The sequence below is a fragment of the Megalobrama amblycephala genome, linkage group LG1 (assembly GCF_018812025.1).
Source record: "Megalobrama amblycephala isolate DHTTF-2021 linkage group LG1, ASM1881202v1, whole genome shotgun sequence".
Classification (NCBI taxonomy): domain Eukaryota; kingdom Metazoa; phylum Chordata; class Actinopteri; order Cypriniformes; family Xenocyprididae; genus Megalobrama; species Megalobrama amblycephala.
Genome location: NC_063044.1, coordinates 20,037,601 through 20,058,250, shown reverse-complemented (window position 1 = coordinate 20,058,250; position 20,650 = coordinate 20,037,601). Strand labels below are relative to the sequence as shown.

Genomic DNA, 20,650 nt, shown 5'->3' with positions numbered 1-20,650 from the left:
TTCCATTGCAAAACATAAGTAGACTTTCAGTTCATTTTATTAAGTATACTTACATAAAGGTGAAGTATATTAAGTATACACTCTTAAAAAAAATTGCATCAAATGAGGACAATTGAGTTGTTGTTGTTTTTTTTGTTTGTTTGTTTTTTATTAAATGTTTAACCCAACATATGGGTTTGTCCATATTTTACCCTGCATTTTTTAGAACATACATTATGTAGCAAGTATACTAATATTAGTAGTATACAAAATGTACTATTTCAATACTACTATAAATTTGCACTTTTTAGTTTATAAAAGTACACTATTAAGTGTAACAGTAGTAGTCTGCATAGTATTTATAACAAAACAAAATATTAAACGGCTGCCTCTTTTTGTTTACATTTCAAAAATATTAAACATTAATATATGTGCATAGCCTACTCTGATTATCTTCACTAAGAATTGGAGCGAGTTTGACAAGGGCCAAATTGTGATGACTAGACGACTGGGTCAGAGCATCTCCAAAACTGCAGCTCTTGTGGGGTGTTCCCGGTCTGCAGTGGTCAGTATCTATCAAAAGTGCTCCAAGGAAGGAACAGTGTTGAACCGACGACAGGGTCATGGGCGGCCAAGGCTCATTGATGCATGTATCCAACAGATGATCTACTGTAGCTCAAATTGCTCCAGAAGTTAATGCTGGTTCTAATAGAAAGGTGTCAGAATACACAGTTCTTCACAGGGGGGAAATCACAGCAATATTAATTTTTGATTGACTTCTGTTTCTTCTTCAGGTGCGTCTGGTGTGGATATATATGATGTTTCAGTGAAAGAAAGAGATTCAGTCATTTTTCACACTGGTGTTGAAACAAACCAACAAGAAGTTATTAAGTGGTATTTTAATGAAACTCGCATAGCTGAAATCAGTGGAGATCTCAGTTTTATCTGTACAGATGTTCAGTGTAATGAAGGCACTGAGAGATTCAGACACAGACTGAAGCTGGATCATCAGACTGGATCTCTGACCATCACAAACATCTCAAACACAGACTCTGGAGTTTATGAACTGAGGAGCATCAGGAGCAGCGACAGCACTGACAAGACCTTCAATGTTACTGTCACTGGTGAGTCATTAATGAATGTTTAAATCCAGTTTATATGTTTAAAGTATGTGTTTCTTGACATTTTTAGAGTGACATTTAGAGTTATTGTCTTTACTTGTACATTAATTCACATAGAGACAAAGCGACACGCGTCATAATCTGAAAACCACATCCACCGGGGGGAAAACAATCCAACCGTCTCCATTGACTTTGTACTGCATGAGGCTGCCTCTTTGTCATTTCTGCAGAGGTGGGTAATCCAGGGGTCAAAGAGTAAAAGTCCTGCCATATTTTTATTCCACCCACTGAAGCATTAATGAGATAAATAAGTGATTAATTGAGTGATGATTGAGCATTATTGAAGACACCTGATGATAACAAGCAGAATCACCAAAGGAGAAAAATCACAATTTTTAAGCCACCATCATCGAGGTCAGGGTTTGTTTTAGTTGAGCTCTTGACCCTTGACTTTTTAATATTAGATTTTGTTTGAGGAGTTTTAACTGCATTAAAACCAACCAGACAAGCAAAGATGATCAGGTGTTGGTTATGTTTTTACATAATTATTTGATCTGAATCACTGAACTCATTTAGAGCCCAATCTCTGAGTTAGATTTACATTATTGATTACAGCAGCACTGTGATTCTACAGCACAAGATCAGCTTTATCAATACAATTTTTTTTTTTTGAGTTCTTATTTAAAAAAAAAAAAATAGAGCCCATTTAAACACACAGACATCAAGAATCATCCTGTGAATCTCAACAGTGGTAGCCATCATAAAGCATGTTGCAGTGCATTCTGGGTGCCACCAATCAAAATTCATCCATGCCTCCCATTTCTGACTTATTACAAAAAACAGAACAATGTCTAAAAGCTGCTGTGTTACATGGTGTACAGCAAACAAGCTAAAAAACCCAGAAATAAGTTTTTATAAGCTGTCGACCCCAAAAAAACTAATGTTTAAGGACACAAAAGTGGATACAGGCAGTGAGACAGAGCACAACGGGTCATATTACTATAAGAACTACACTGGAGGGGAACGTATTCGGTGACAGGTGAAATAATTATTTGACATGGTTATAAATAATGAATGAGTTGTTTTTGTTTGTTTGTTTAGCATATGTTGTCACCAATTACGTTTTTTGTTTCTTGATCTCTTGAAGCCAATTATAGGTGTTTAAGTTAGGATCCAGTCACCGCTCAAAAATGAGTTTTTGTTCAGTGCTGCTGACTTCTGCTCGCTCGTGCAAATCCTCTCTCTATAACAAAGACACAATGAGGTTTTTTGTGCAGTGTAGACACCGGAACTTTGAGAGTGTGAATTGAGATGAATTATTGATTTATTTAGTAATTGTAAAGACACTTAATTTTGAGGATATAATCCATTGAGTAAAAGTTGTGTTTTTCATGCTGATATGTCTGGCCAAACGCTTAAAGATTTTAAAGGGTTAATTCATCCAAAAATGAAAATAATGAAATTTGTTACTCACCCTCATGTCATTCCACACTCACAAGCAGAGGTGTATAATCCAGAAAACAGAAAAAATAGTGAGAATAAAGGAAATTACTAAGGCAATTAAGCTCATAATTTATTCATGCAGCAATGCATGATGGGAGCCATGGATGAATTTTGATTGGTGGCTCCCAGAATGCACTGCAACATGCTTTATGATGGCCACCACTGTTGAGATTCACAGGATGATTCTTGATGTCTGTCTCTAAATGAAAGCAATTTTTTTTTTTTGATCAGAACACCTTTTGCAAAATCCCTCAGATTATATTGATAAAGTTGATCTTGTGCTGTAGAATCACAGTGCTGCTGTAATCAATAATGTAAATCTAACTCAGAGATTGAGCTCTAAATGAGTTCAGGTCAAATTACAATTATGTAAAAACATAACCAACTAGTGATGTGACGTTTGACACCGAGGCTTCGAAGCTTGTATCAAAAAACGAAACATCTCACATTGAAGCACTGTATCGGAACTTGATTCGTTTTGCCATAACCACGTGATTGGTGACGTCCGAAGCTTCGTTTTCTCACACAACCACGTGACTGCTTCGTATTCTGATTCACATAACGTGAACCCTTGCGTAGATGTGAAGTGTCATTTGCTTTTTAGCAAAAGAATGTCATAATACGAATGAATATTTACATGTGTTCAGTTTGTATTATTCCCAGTTCATTCTATGACAATCATTTATTTTGATAATATATGCCAAAGCTTGCCTATTTCTCCCCCCAAATTTTATTCAGACTCATTTATTCAAATTGTGTAAGTGAAATGACATGTGAAATACTTTTTTTATGTATAATAATTTACATTGTTTTATACGCTTTTCATAGCACAAACTGATTTATTACATGAAACAGTCCAAGCTGCGTCGTCTGGGACACAAAGGCAGTTTTTTCCACTTTTTGACCACAAGATATCGTTAGTGTGCACCGTGTTGAAAAGCTTCGAGTAATGAACCTTTTTACAATACACTTGAGAAGAAAGCATTGGTGCTTCACAAAGCTTCATTTTGCCATTACTATAACCAACACCTGATCATCTTTTCTCTTTGCTTGTCTGGCTGTTATAACTCAGTTAACAGCTCAAACAAGATTAAAAAGTCAAGGGTCAAGAGCTCAACTAAAACAAACCCTGACCTCTGTGATGGTGGCTTAAAAATTGTGATTTTCTCCTTTGGTGATTCTGCTTGTTATCATCAGGTGTCTTCAATAATGCTCAATCATCACTCAATTTATCACTTAATTATCTCAGTAACTTTAGGCTTGTTTGAGATGCGCCTAGCCTCGCCTGAAGTTCAGCCGAGAGTAGGCGGCTGCAGTGAGGGGAGGAGTGGAAAAAGTGCAGGCAAGACGGACAATTCTCCGTTCTCGTAGTGCATCAGACACCTGCGAGATCAAAGGCGGATATCGCGGGATTCACACTTGTGCACTGTGTTGCTGATAAACTGGATGTAATTTACGTTCTGTTGCTTTTAAATGAAAATAAACATAATGAACAATACACCCAAAGTACTTGTTATTTTTTCCATTCGAAGGATGTGTGTATCAATCATTTTTATTTTAATTACAGACATGTTTTTATATATTTTAATAAATATGATAACAATCACATAACCACAGAGAGATCACACTGTCAGAGACTTTTGGAATATTCACACATAATTTATACGCATAAAATCATGGTATTAGTGTTTTAAAATCAAACATTTTAAAAGAGATCAATACATCACGGTTGTTTAAACCAATAAGCTTTAAGCTGTGTCGTCATCAAGTCGTTTCCCATCATGCTTTTGGTCAGCGCAGTCGGTGGAGAGCAACTGCGCTCGACTGCAGAATCCGACACGTCCGCCTCGCCCTCGCGAGAGGTTTTTGACACACGTCAGCATGACATCAGAGCAAGGCGGACCACCCTCGGACACATTTCTAACCGGCATGCATCTCGCGGTGATCACCGGTGATCGGTTCTGCGCAGAATTTGCTCATCTCAAACAAGCCTTTTAACACTGATTCAGTGCGTGAAATGAAAAATATGGCAGGACTTCTACTTTCTGACCCCTGGACTATACACCTCTGGTAACATATAAAGCTGGATCTGGGATATTGAAGTAAACAACAGAAAATAGTTTCGTAACTGTTCGTCAACAACACAAAAGTCTTCTAGCAACAATATTACAGATTGCGTTTGATGCTTTTATATTTTGTGTCATTGTGTGTTTCGGGAAGACTTTTGTGCTGACGTGTTTTATTCAGACAGTTATGCACTTCCAATGTATAATATTTTGTTCCTCAAAATATATTCTTTTCTGTTCCACTGAATAAAGAGTTATACAGTGTTGGAACAACGTAATTTTCATTTCTGTGTGAACTTTTCATTTTAAGCTTTTCAAACTGTGTTGGCTGTGTCCATCTGGTGGTCACGCGATGAATAGCATGTACCAAACTACTGTGTCCTGCTCACGGAACTACTTATTATATAACTACTTATTATATACTTATATTATATACTTAATCTAGATTAATCTAGAACACTTCCTACTTGACTTTGAGAGAACACCGCACTAACCACGTATTTTCCTATTAATTTATCAAAAATCAAAAAATATTTTTCTCTACTGAAGTTAAAATAATAATAATAAAAATAACACGAGGCTTATTATTTGTTAGATTAATACTTATTCATTCCAGCGTTCCCTGTTTTGTTCCATTTGTTACTCGTCATCATGAATTGGCGGTCAGAGCGGGAACTGGAGCAGGAGCAGATATATTTCGAGCAGTCCTCTCATAAGTTTGTGCCTGGATTTACCACTATCAAGGGAACCCAAGGTGAGATTTTCTATCTGAAATTATCTTTAGCGCAGCCTCTAATTATTTGGGTCAAAGACGTCACCATTTTGTAAATTAAATTTACAAACATAAATGCAAACTCCTCACCTTTCAGTGAGAACTTGTGAACTTACAAGGGTAAATAAAGAGCTGGTTGTTTCAGTAAGTACTGTAGCCTACAGTGTTTCCTTTACTCTTTACTTTAAAATTACTATGTCTATAATGGGTAATATTTTACATATTTGAGGTCTGAGATGTGGCAAACAGTATTGCCATCTAATCGGCCAATATTGTCTTAAATATCCTGCATAGCCCTTCGTCTTTTATAACATAAAATTTTAACCAAATGTTGATTTTGATAAAATGTTGCAAATATATATATATATTTGGACATACATATATATATATTACCTTACCTTATAATGTATATATATATTACCTTACCTCTTTGCATCCCTGTACAAAAGTAATTTTACATATATAAAAAAGCATGTTAAATGCAATTAAAGTGTCTACTTTACTATTTCAAATACCGTTTGTGAAAAAAAATGTCAACATAATGGGCAGTAGCCCCTCACTGCAGAACACAAGATCCAAGGGGTGGAGACGGGATGTGAAGTGGGAGGAGTTGGATCTGGATCCTCGCCCCCTGGATCTCGTGTTCTGCAGTGAGGACCATCTCTGCGATACCATCAAATGGCACTTCTGAAGACCTGCAGAAAAGTGAGTTCATTGTTCTTAAATATTTGATAGCCTAAGTTACAAAATCGCATGTCATTAAGTGAAATGGCAAAAAACACTTTGTTAGATTTTTTTGAACAATAAGCAGATGTTGTGAATAATTATGATTAACTTTACTGGTCAAGCTCACTGTTTGATATAGGTGGCCTGCAATAAGCTGTACTAGAAGTTTCGTCATTCAGTGTAATGAAAGTTCTCTTACACTGAAGGACAGTATCACTGCATTAATAACAATTTTAACATCTTATTTATTTGACAGATAAATTAGGAATATTTACTTAAATATATTATTAAATATGTCATCAAATGATTCCTGTTTTAAATATGTCTAATAAGATTTTCTGATACATAAATATTGTTATGTTGAATTACATTTTAGTGGGTGTTTTCTGTAAATCATGGTAAAAAAAATATATGATAGTCAACAATTTTATATTTTTCTGGGCAAAAATAAAACACATTATAATGTACTGGAAAAAAAATTCTACGTTAGGTTTCTCCTCAAAACTGGTGGGGAAAAAAAAGAAAGATCAACAACCATAAAACCTAAATTATAAATCATTAGGGGTGTGACGAGAAGGGTATCTCACGAGACGAGACGAGACAAGATTTTTACACACTATTTTTAAGAAATCCTCAATGGCGAAATACATGACTAGAAAAAATATTCTGCAGGTGTATTTGAAATGTTTTAACTAATCATCTTATAATGAATGTCATTCAGTTCTACTTTCTGAGTATGAATTATATGCAGTAAAAGACAACAATACTCAAACACTGTAAATGGTTTTGCCACTAACTAAACTGACTGACTTCTCTTCTGTATGATTTCAGTCTCTTCAGACCTTACTGTACATGATTTATGAGCTTCTACAGCTTTTGACCTCCTAACTGAACTCCCTTCCACAAACTGATCATAAAAACAGTATAAATAAAAATGGTAACACTTTACAATAAGGTCTCATTTATTAATATTAATGTATTAACCAACACCAACTAACAATGAGCAATATCTATGCTACAGTATTTATTAATCTTTGTTTACCGGTATGTTAGTTAATAAAAATAGTAATTCATTGTTAGTTCATGATAGTTCACAGTGCATTAACTAATGTTAACAAATGAAACCTTACTGTTTGTGCTTAATAATATTAAGAGAAAACGTTTTTATAGTAACACTTTACAATAAGTGCAACCATAATCGCACTCTCAATATTCAAAGTGCAAATAAGACCAACTTTTTCTTTGATACAGAGCTAAGAGATGGTTACAACTACACTGCCCAGCCTAAAATAGCTTTCATATTGAGATATTTGCATGCATCAGGGAGCCGCTTTGAAAATGCGGGGTATTGAAATCACGTTTGAATGCGCGCGCGTTTACTTTCACTTTCACGATCCCGCGTACTGTTTAAATATGGAGCGGCGGCGACCGTTATCCAACTTAATTAAATGTTTTTTTATTTAACACAAAGCAAAAAGACAGTGGAGGCGTAATGTAAACGTAGCGGTGGCATATTCTTTCCTAATCATCCTAACACTGGCAACATCACGAGACTACTTTTCGCCTCAACGAGAAATCTCGTCACACTTTAGTCTTGCGAGATCTCGTGACACCCCTATAAATCATACATTGCATTTATTATTAAAATGCAAAAACAAACAACAACAACAAAAAAAATCAGGATATATGACCTTTTATAAGGAAAAAGATATCAAGGTTCTTCAACATTTGGCAGAGCTGGAAATAATACTGAAACACAGAAAAAATGTCACTCTCTCACTTGGACGAAACCTTTTTAGTTATAGGTGCTAATAAGGGGAGAGCGGGGTGATATGAGACTGTTTTTACTTGAAATGTCTTTAAAGTGTGGGCATGACAGTAATGTGAACAACTAAAATATGAAATAAAAAAAAAGGAAAAAAAAGTGTACATTGGCTCAGCTTGCCCCAATGAGGTTTAAGTCCAGACAGTCTTCTGTTTATACAGGGAGTGCAGAATTATTAGGCAAGTTGATTTTCTGATCATATTTTTTTCCCAAGCACATTTTACCAATTCCAATCCACATCAATCTTAATAACTACTATTAATATTGTTTTTAATCATTTATAAGTGATATATAATTGTTCATGAAGGCTGGAAATGAAAAATGCCTTATATTCAGGTGTGCAGAATTATTAGGCAAGTTTTCTTTTACAGGCAAAATGAGCCAAAAAAGAGATTTAACTCAGACTGAAAAGTCAAAAATTATTAAATACTCATGAGAAGGACGCAATACTAATGCAATACTAGAAATTGCAAAGTTAAAGCATGACCAAGGGACAGCAAAATGCTCATTGGGTCAGCGGGGTCAGACAACAACAGGTGGAAAAGAAAAGACACATGTTAACTGCAAAATAATTAAGAATTAAGGTGAAGAATTAAGTGTGAAACCATCAGGAACCCTTTAGTCTCCAGCGCCACCATTTTCCAGAGCTGCAACCTACCTGGAGTCTCCAGAAGTGCAAGGTGTTAGGATCTCAGAGACTTAGGTTAGCTAAAGAATCCTAAAAAATGACCTGCACTTGATAAGAATCACAAGCTGAAGTGTTATAAAATACATGAAGACTGGGTTTTAATAGGGCTTATAGACAGACAGATTGAGAGTGACTCCTGAAGGACCAGCACCACATCCTCTTGTACCACTGTTTGAAGAATTTATCCAGAATCTGGCAGTAAGGTGTGGGAGTTTACTTTTAGTCCATCTCTTATCCTGAAATGTCTGTCTTGCAGAGATGGACTAAAAATGATCTTCCAAAACTTACTGCCAGATTCTGGAAGATAAATTCTTCAAACAGTGGTACAAGAGGATGTGGTGCTGGTCCTTCAGGAGTCACTCTCAAGCTGTCTGTTTATAAGGCCTATAAAAACCCAGTCTTCATGTATTTTATAACACTTCAGCTTGTGATTCTTATCAAGTGCGGGTCATTTTTTAGGATTCTTTAGCTAACCTAAGTCCTGAGACCTTGCACTTCTGGAGACTCCAGGTAGGTTGCAGTTCTGGAAAATGGTGGCGCTGGAGACTAAAGGGTTCCTGATGGTTTCACACATAATTCATAATTATTTTGCAGTTAACGTGTCTTTTCTTTTCCACCTGTTTTTGTCTGACCCCGCTGACCCAATGAGCATTTTGCTGTCCCTTGGTCATGCTTTAACTTTGCAATTTCTAGTATTGCATTAGTATTGCGTCCTTCTCATGAGTATTTAATAATTTTTGACTTTTCAGTCTGAGTTAAATCTCTTTTTTGGCTCATTTTGCCTGTAAAAGAAAACTTGCCTAATAATTCTGCACACCTGAATATAAGGCATTTTTCATTTCCAGCCTTCATGAACAATTATATATCACTTATAAATGATTAAAAACAATATTAATAGTAGTTATTAAGATTGATGTGGATTGGAATTGGTAAAATGTGCTTGGGAAAAAAATATGATCAGAAAATCAACTTGCCTAATAATTCTGCACTCCCTGTAGAAGCCTGGCATGATGTTTTTTTTTTTTGGTCACATTTCAGTGATACAATTTGAAAATGAAATTTAGAAGTACAGTAAAGTAGTACCTTAATAATAATCATAAGAAGGCGTGAGCAATTTAACAAACTTGTACGATCCAGCAGTGCATATTGACAGTACACCCTCTGTAATTGTTCAGACATAAGCATCATGACTCCTTGAACATAAAAATATTCTGTTGTACCTTTTTTGGTAGCGTATCTCTGCTTAACTGATCACAGTCTTTTTTTAAATCAAACATCAGCTTTGTTGGGTTCAGTATTGTAGACTTCTGTTGTGTAGAGCAGAAGTCAATGGTTTAATGTGAGCAGGAATGGAAAAAAGCCCTTCAGCCACACGCTATTCACAGACACACTCTTCACACCTCAGACTCAAACTCGAAAACTGACATCAAAGACAAACGTCCCACATTGGACACGTTCTCATGAACAAGGTGTCTAACAGATCAAACCACATTTCTGTACAGATGTGAATAAACGAGACCAGCAGGTCTTCACTCTTCACTCCTTTTGATGAGTATTTTCCATCTACATTTTGCACTTTTTCATTAGATTTATACACATGGTCTGTTTAAAACTTTAGTCAAGCATGTAATGCTCCAATAGACCATATGGTTTAGATCATTTATTAAAAAGGCACGTTTGTTTTAAGGAGACAATATGATTTAATCTTTAATTATTATAGTTTAAACATTGATCCTGCTCGATGTCTGCTGGGATTTGCTGATTCTCATGAAAAACTCAACCATAGTCTCAGACTCAGTGTCACAGCTGGTATTACTGAAGTTTGATCATCTTCTCATTGTGATAGGAGCATAATCCACATGATCCTCATCTTTAGATTTCTGTAAAAAACATAAGATATATAGGTTTATATAGTTATAGTTTTTGTAATAACATTTATCAGCACTGCATGCAAGCTTAAGCATCTTGAAGAAATGACATCAAACAGCATCTATATCAGTGGATCTCAACTGGTTTTGCATGTTAGGGGTAGTTCTGTTTCAGTTTAACAAAACATTATTTGTTTAAACTGACTTGTTCTAGTCTTGTTGTACAAACCATGAAGTGTTGTGATGTGTTTCTCAATATAGATACAGATCCTTTATAGATGGGTGATTCTCATGAAAACATTTAAACACCACAGCAAAGATTTTAAATATAAAACATGTAATTTACTAGTATAAACAAATACCACAATGAAACATAGGAATTAATTATTTTTGTATTTTATTGAATTTTTCTGCTGGAATTCTCATTTCCGACTAATTCTCATTTTCAACTAATGTATCATTACTGCCACGTGTTCATTTTATGTTGATTTAATAAATGGAAAAATAGTAGTTTGATTTGAAATGCATATGAGGAAATCTACATCTGACTCTCTGCTGAAATGATACAAACACACAACATCAATTAATAATAAATAATCTTACTGATTTACATGCGTTTCTTTTGTAGAACACTGGATCAGCGTAAGTGATCTCGTCCTCATGAGTCTGACCTGTTTCAACACCAACAATTGATACATTAAAACAACAATGCACACATTATCATTAAATGTTCAACACTGCAGTTTATAAAAAAGTGTCATCAACACATTTAATTTGACATTAAGCTTAAATAGACATACAGTAGAGATGTTAATTTAAGCTCCAGCTGCAACTTAACACATAAAATTATGTTCAGAAAATGGAGAACGATTTTTTTAAATTAATGCAGATTTGCATTTCTGTTTTTTAAAAATGTTTTCATCAGTTTGAGAAATGCTGAATCTCTTTCTTTTGTTGTGTCAGAGACGAGTAAAGACTGCTGTCACCCCGTGTCATTATACACAAATAGACGTGTTCTAAAATGAATGTAATCCATACAATATCATATTAACATATTACACACATTAATTTGGTTGATTTTCATATAAATGATCTAGAGTGTTAACTACAAAATAATGACAATAATTATTGATTAAATGATCATTAGGACTGTCAATTGATTTAAATATTTAGAGTATATTGTCAAAGTTTTATTTATTGTAATAATTTTTAATAAAAGTGAAAAGGTAACACTTGCCTTCTTGACCGTTTTTTCTACATTTCTTGCAGATGCAGAAGATCCCGACTGCAGCAACAATCAACAGAGATCCAGCAGAGATCAACACTACATACAATAAAGGTAAGATCTGATCTGTAATGGATAAAATGAGCCATTAGATCTAAAACAAACACTATGAGACATCAGCAACGTATAACTGAGAGTAAATCAATATTAATAACACTGTACCTGCACATGTGTGACAGAGTTGAGTGATGTCCAGATGTTGAGTCTGGTTGCTGATGGGATTGTTCAGCACACAGCTGTAGGTGTTTTTATCCTGATATTCCACCTCCAGAGGTAGAGAGAGACTGATGCTGAGATCAGACACACTGATGCTGGACAATAAACTGTTTCCTTTGTACCAGGAGAGAGTCACATGACTCACATTCACAGCTGAACACACCAATGAACAATTTGATGATGATGATGAAGAACATTGAGAAGAGTTACTGCTGATGACAGGAACAGGCAGACGAGCTGGAAAACATGAGAGAAATATTGATAATCCACACAACAGTGTTACTTTCGGTTCAGTGTGTTGATGATGAGCAGTGATTGTGTCTGTCATCTTCACCTATAACATAATTAACCATTTCAATATGGAGATAGCTAATAAAACAAGAAGCACGGGACAAATGATCTTTTTAGTCACCATAGACAGAAATATTGAATGTTTTTGATGTCATTTTAGCTGTGATTATCTTTACTTCATAGAGTCCAGCATGTTCAGTTGAAGTTTGTGAAATGTGAAAACATCTAATCAACAATCTTATTTTCTATTCAGTGTGTTGAGTGAGTTTTGTGTGAGTATCTATCATCTCACGTATTGAAATATTTAATCATTTTATCATATAGAAATTAGCATAAATGCTCTTTCTACTCACCATAGACAGAAACACTGAATGTTTTTGTTGTCAGTTTCGCTCCACTTATATCTAGTTGATAAACTCCAGCATGTTCAGTTGTGATGTTTGTGATGGTCAGAGATCCAGTTTGATCGTCCAGCTTCAGTCTGTCTCTGAATCTCTCATCAGAAAAATCAAATGTAGAGAAGGTTTGGTTCTTTTTATTCATTTTAGTTATTTGAGAGTTTTCAGCTCCATATTTCCACAGTATGTTGTCACCTTCATGTATTTCAGTAAGATCAGTGTATAAAGTGACAGAATCTCCCTCCATCACTGACACTGAATCACCAAACACACCTGAAGAACAAACAGATTTACACTGATTCAGACTCTTGTTGGTTTTAGAAAGCTAGTCCGTAAACTTTAACAGCAGCAGAGATATGAAACAAAATGAAAAGTCACACATAACAGACAGACATTAGTGAATTTGCTCTCTAACGTGTTTTAACGTTATTTGCTGTGGAGCAAAATAAAAGTTTCATGATAAATAAATTACAGCTTGAAAAGCTTAAATATATTCAAGGTATTTGTTATTATTGTATTTCCATGACTTTTTTAGATGTTTATAATTACTGTAGAAGTATTTAAAATTATGTAAATTATGTTTTAGAAATTGATGATTTGCATTGTAATCGCTGAAAAATAATCTAATATAATCTAAAAATAATCTAATTTGAAGTTATTGCTCTGAAATGTGACTAAATGACACAAATGTGTTTATATCTTACCGTTCAGACTCCAGCAGCACAAACAGATCAAAACAAACACGTGAAACATTTTCAGCTGTTCAGAGAAACGTCTGATCTAATAAGACTGTCAATGAAAGAACAACTGAGCTAAAGAAACACAACAGAAGAAATGTTGCATGTGAATCTTCCCCCGACAGAGTCTGACCCTCCTGATGCACACACACACACACACACACACACACACACACATTTTTATATATTTTTATAAATATATAAAAATAGAAGAATATTGGATGAACCACTGTTCATGGTGAAATATAGGCTAAATGGTTATATTTATTCAGTTCTCAATTGTAGCATATTGGGAAAGTAAAGTTAAAACTGTACGATCTCAGTAGAAGTTTTTAATTTACTTATATTACATAGTGGAGCTAAACTTGGAAAGGTGAATTTCTGTTATGATAGATGATGATCTAGTAGTTTAGTTTTATTTTCAGCACTTTGCTGAACCTAAAATGTGCTTTATAAAGAAATAATGAAATTAAATGATACTATGCATTATTATTCATTCTGTGTACCCTTACCAAAAAAAAGTTTAACTTCTGTATTCATAATTCATTTATTTTACATATTGCATTATATTATATTTATATTTTAATATAGCAGGTGTTTCACTACTGAAACTCTTAATATAGACGTGTGTTTTTCCACTGCTAAAATGATGTGATCTCTAACATATAACATGACATTAACTGTGTCACGCTTCACTCCAAGTGAGTGCGAGTGAGAAATTAATGCTTTTTATTAAATTCTGATTAATTTGTTTTGTGAACCAAACATGTGAGTCAGAAAACAGATCACAACCTTAAAAAATAACTGAATTAAACTGCAAAATGTGTAGTTACTGAATTTTGCCTTTGTATAACAGCACTGTTATCCCCGCTAAACAAAAAATGAACAAAAAACAATAGAAACTGTCACAGAATTTGTAATGGTTTTAATGGAAACTCTAATGGTCCCTGTTGGTCTCTACTGGTGATTTGTCATCTTTTTTGGTGGCTTGTTAAAACCAGTAAATCCAATTGGAATACAGGTGTGTCCCAAAACACACTACAGGAAACAATGTTTTAATGGTTTTAATGGTTTTAATGGTTAACAGTTGATGGTTTGTTTGTAATGGTATTTTCTAGTAGAAACTATTAGAATTTCTGTGACGAATTTATTGTCTGTTCGTTTTTTTTCAGCAGGGATAAGAAATGAAGTAAGCAGTGTTTCTCCTTTAATTTGTTTCCCCCCAAAACTGATGACAAATACAATCACTGAACATCTGCATAATGCCATAAATATTACAACAGTGAATCATACATTGAATTTATTATTAAAATAACTCTCAGACATTGGCAGATAAAGGCAGGACGTGATCTTTATTAAAAAAAACTGTGTGATATCAAGAATAATTCCTAATAATAACTGTGTAACTTGTGCTCTTGCTGAAAATATTTAACTATTGAAGCTCTGCATATCAAAGCATGTTCAGTATCATCTTCTCATGCTGACAGACACATACTCAACGTGACTGAACTCTTCAGCTCTCTGTGAAAACACACAAGATCACAAGAAAATAAAGTATATCAGTGGTTTTGGAAAATCATTGATATCAAATATTGAAATGTAATAATATTAACATGAGCTGCACAGGCCTAACTATGATAAATTATAGTCATAACACAAGCTGAATAGGAAAATATCTGTCACTCTTTTAATGATCGTTATACAGACAAAAACACTCAACATAAATTAATAATAAATGATCTTACCGGTTTATTTGTGTTTCTTTCATAGAACATTAGATGATGAAACAGAGCAGAAGTTTTCTCATCTTCACAAATCTGAACTGTTTGAACAACAAATAGATGAAAACCACAAAAGATCAAGAAAAGAACAACATGTGTTATTAGTGCTGTCGAAGTTGAAGCGTTACTGCACACAATTAATGAAATATATTTGATGCTTTAGTTTTGAAAATGACAAATTCATTTATTATGACATTATTACTTTTTCCACACTCACTAGTAAGTAAAACAGTAAATACAGAATCAGTGTGCGTGTGCGTGTGTGCGTGTGTGTGTGTGCGTGTGTGTGTGTGTGTAAAGAGCTGCTCAGATCAGTCTAAAAAACCACAGAGTATATTTTACAAACATACAGTTACTGTATTAATAATTATTATTTGTTATAACACTTGTTAAATGCAGTAACACTTGCCTTCTTGATCAGTTTTTCTACATTTTCTGCAGATGCAGAAGATCCCGAATAGAGTTATAATTATCACAGATCCAGCAGAGATCAACACTATCAGAGAGACTGAATCTGGAGGAACTGAAGGAGAGAAACAGAGAGACAGTCATTAATGTAAGTGAATGTGTAAATAATCACATATATCAGCTCTGCTGTACCTGCACATGTGTGACAGAGGTGAGTGATGTCCAGATGTTGAGTCTGGTTGCTGATGGGATTGTTCAGCACACAGCTGTAGGTGTTTTTATCCTGATATTCCACCTCCAGAGGTAGAGAGAGACTGATGCTGAGATCAGACACACTGATGCTGGACAATAAACTGTTTCCTTTGTACCAGGAGAGAGTCACATGACTCACATTCACAGCTGAACACACCAATGAACATGATGATGATGATGATGATGAAGAACATTGTGAAGAGTTACTGCTGATGACAGGAAGAGGCAGACGAACTGAAAAACATAATAAGAGAATAAAAGGAATAGAAATCTATAAAAATGCTTGTTTCTTCACTACTGTGAAGGATCCATCTACAGACAGTTATGAATATGATATTTATGATATTTAAGTTAATAGTATATTTACTATAATACTCAATAATCCTGTAAATTCCTGTTTGGAATAAATATGGAGATAGCTAATAAACAAGAAGCACTGGACAAATGATCTTTTTAGTCACCATAGACATAAATATTGAATGTTTTTGATGTCAGTTTAGCTGTGATTATCTTTACTTCATAGAGTCCAGCATGTTCAGTTGAAGTTTGTGAATTGTGAAAACATCTAATCAACAATCTTATTTTTAATTCAGTGTGTTGAGTGAATTTTGTGTGAGTATCTATCATCTCACGTATTGAAATATTTAATCAGTTTTCATATATTTTATCATGCTTTCTCTACTCACCATAGACAGAAACACTGAATGTTTTTAATGATTTTTTCACTCCACTTATCTCTAGTTGATAATCTCCAGCATGTTCAGTTGTGATGTTTGTGATGGTCAGAGATCCAGTTTGATCGTCCAGCTTCAGTCTGTCTCTGAATATCCCATCAGGAACATCAGAAGATTTGGTTATTTTTCTTCATTTTAGCTATCAGAGAATTTTCAGCTCCAAATTTCCAAAATATGTCTTCTTCTTCATGTATTTCAGTAAGATCAGTGTATAAAGTGACAGAATCTCCCTCCATCACTGACACTGAATCACCAAACACACCTGATGAACAGAATTCTTCTGATGGTTTATAAAGTATGAAATCTGCTGTAAATTTTCTCATTTAAATGTGAAGTCGAGAACATCCAGAACAGCAGCAGAAACACAAAGAAAGGTGAGAGATACGTAAAGACAAACATTTAGTTGTGCGACTTACTTTTAAACACAGATAAACAAAATCAGGGATAATAATTCTAACATGTGAACTTAAATTACGGTTATTTTTGTCCACAATGGATTTACAATTGTAATTTTGACTGTCTAGAAAAGTTAGCTCTTGAATGTTAAAATATTGAAAATGTTCATAATAAACTGCTGTTAATGATACAGAGAGAAATAAAACAGACAGAGAAAACATTACAGCAGCACTTACATTTATTTATTGTAAAGTAAAAGCAAAGGTCTGTAACTTTTAAACAAGTATAAATTTTATTGCAACAATTATTAGATAAACTTTTTTTTAATTAAAATTGATCCTTATTGGTGCAACACAACTTTAATCATTTGTTTTAAAGTCATCTGCTGTAGAGGACAATCAGTGTTTAAAGTTACATCATTTATTGACAACAAATATATAATAATTACAGATTCAAATTACAGATTAAACTGCTGGATATTTTCAATAAATTTTATTTAAATGAAACATTTTGACTAAAGACTGAATCTGTTTCAAATTCTCTCAGGGTTCCTGTGCATTTCAGCTAATACATTTCCATAACTTTTGTAGATGTCTATGACTGCAGAAGTATATATAATTTATTTTTTTAAAGAATATAAAATGGCCTGATATTTGAAACCAACTTGAGCCTCAATGATTAAAAACAGAGATTTACAGTCACTGTAGAGATTTCCATTATTGTCATGACCTTTCTGGAAATTTCAATTTAAAATTCTGAACAGAAACTGAATTTAAAGTAGGTGGATTTCACAATATTCATTATTAATTTAATACGTAACAAGTAAAAATGATTTAATTTGAATAGTTTACTCTCAGAAAAAAAGCTGTCAGTGGAGCCGAACCCTTTCAAAAAGTACACTTATTTATTCCTATATGGTGCATATATATATATATATAATAAGGTATATATTAGTACCTAAATTCATATAGTATGTTTTGAAAGTGTGCCGCACCAGAAACAGCTTTTGTACCTTTTTCTGAGAGTGTAGCAGCCGCTTTACTCTGAAATAGAAAAAAATATAAATAAAAAATGCATTTATAACTTACCAATCAGACTCCAGCAGCAAAAACAGAACAAAACAATCATGTGAAACATTTTCATCATCATTTCAGTGTCTGATCTAATAAAACAATCATTAAACCTGTGTGAATTCTCCAGCGACAGAGTTTGACCCTCCCAGTTCAATCGCTTCATTTGCATAATGATGTAGTTAATGACTGTTAATAAGACTTTAACTGTGGATAATATATATTTATCATTTAACATAGTTTCTGAAAAGTAGTTCTAGCTGTGTTAAATGGCTAAACTGTAATGATATTGAAATTATGTATATTTATTCAGTTCTCAAATAAAAAAAAGCTTCTGAATCAAACTGAAACCTGCTGTGGTTGATTTTTCTTTTTCTTTTTTTTGTGGACAAACATCTCATGTGTGAGACAACAGGCTCTGAGATCATGTGTGATTGTGTTAGTTTGTAGGTGAAGAGTTTCTTCCTGTCCTGCTTCATGAACAGCTTTGAACTTTAATCTACAGAAACATGAGAAACTGTTTCACACAGAGACAGAAACACAACAGAACCACATGATTATATTTAACACTGCCATTTTTTTATTTTTTTTATTTGTTTATTTGTACTGGGATGATTTATTACAAGTGAAATCATGATGTGTGTTTATATGTTGTTCATTAAGTTGTTGATGATCGTTCATGAGTCTCTTGTATGTTTGTTTGAGGAGTGAAAGTGTGAATCAATGATGTTCTTCTGCTGTTTGTTACATTGACAGACTGAAGATCATCAGACTGATCTCTGAACATCACAAACAGCAGAAACACAGACTCTAAAGATCAACAGCTTCAGTGTTTCTGTCATTAGTGAGTGTGATTTAGTCATTCGCTGCATTTAAATACAGTTTAGTGTTTTGAAATCAGTCAGATTAATGCTGTCTTTGACAAAACTGGCTTTGAATCTATTGCAGAAATTGTTAGTAAATTCCTCAAATAGTTACAAATAATTGACAAGTAACAGAATTAAATGTGGAATTTTGAAGTAGAGAGACCGAAATAGGCCTATTTCTTCTCAAAATCATATTTTAAATAATAATTTTTAAAGTGTAGACCCTGAAACCATGTCGATATAGTGTTGTCAGCACATCCTGATGTGTATCAGGCCTTTTACAGTCAGAATAACACCAGCAGTATAAAGTATTCTTATAGTTTGTGTTTCTGTAGGACTTTATTCATCTTAATTTAGTGTATATTGTGCAGCGGATGATGTTAAAACACACGCAGGCCTACATGAGGAAAAATGCATTGTTGGTCAGCGCCACCTGGTGTGCAGGTGTGAATTAGCAGAAGATGATCAGTGATTTGAGTTTGGTGTGAAAGGTCTTTTCTTTGGCAATTCATATTGCTACCTAAATGGTAGATTTTAATTCAAATTTTATTTGAATTATTTGGACTGGGTTTAATAATTATCTTGGATTGAATATATATTGTTAATGTTTATTGATGAATTGTTTGTATGAGACTGATTTATGTTTTTTGTATGGTTTGTAGTGACTAAAGACAATCCTGTTCATCCCATCCCGTTAATCCTGTCCTTCTCTTAACATGTCATGTGAATTTGCTCCTTGTATCTCCATGTGCTTTGGGTTGTTCAAATTATTCAAGGCTTAAGCAAAGTAACTCAGTAAATTAAAGGACTGGTACTTTTTCCAGTGTTGTAATCAGACACGCCACCAAGTTTCTACAACTCTGACAAACTTTGGATATTTAACAACTGAAACCCAACACTGCCACCTCACAGGTTCATCCTCACAGAGTCAGACTGAAAGTGGCTGAGGTCAGTTTCATACAGAGATGTGGTTTGATCTGTTGGGTCTGTAAACATCTTTCAGATGAGAGTGGGCATTCGGTGTGTGTTCAGTTTGTATATAAACAGTGTCTTCCTGTCCTGCTATGAGCAGATTTTTAAAGAGATAGTTCACCAAAAATATTAAATTCTGTCTTCCGTTACCCTTCAAATGATCTTCTGTGTTCAACAGAACAAACAAACTCTTACAGATCTGGAACAACACAAGAATGTTGGTAGCAAAACAGTTGTAGACATTGATGTCCATAGTAAGAAAAACTAAAACGCTATGGAGGTCAATGGCTACCATCAGCTGTATGGTTACCCACATTCTTCAAAATATCATCTTTTATGTTCAGTAACTCAGAACAAGAAACACCTACAGGTTTAGATCAACATAAGCATGAGAATTGTCATTTTTGGGTGAACTATCCCTTTAAGACTCTTTAATCTAATGAACAAAAAAAGATGAAAAACTGTTGAGATGAGAAACACTGGGGGAAGAGTCTCAGTCTGAAAAAGGTGTAAATCAGTAAAGTTCTTTGTTTGTTTGCAGGTGTTATGAGAGATATATCCAGTCATAATTCTCCTCCTACCATCCATATGCAGAAAGACATTTTCACAGCACAGATTTTCACTTTTCCACACTCTCCAAAAATTTATAATTATTATTTTTTAATCAAAGTTTTATTAGTATTCCGACAGATGGAA

At 34.1% G+C, this 20,650-nt stretch overlaps 1 protein-coding gene across 1 annotated transcript; it reads right to left on the bottom strand.

The window, feature by feature from the left end:
• Positions 1-11,363: 11,363 nt before the first annotated feature.
• LOC125259926 (SLAM family member 9-like) lies at positions 11,364-20,207 on the bottom strand. The gene is made up of 7 exons (XM_048178348.1): positions 20,105-20,207; positions 15,666-15,779; positions 15,221-15,297; positions 12,694-13,063; positions 11,996-12,286; positions 11,786-11,899; positions 11,364-11,374 (listed from the first exon to the last, which is right to left on the bottom strand). The coding sequence occupies exons 1-7, from the start codon at positions 20,205-20,207 to the stop codon at positions 11,364-11,366; spliced, it is 1,080 nt and encodes a 359-aa protein (XP_048034305.1).
• Positions 20,208-20,650: the final 443 nt, after the last annotated feature.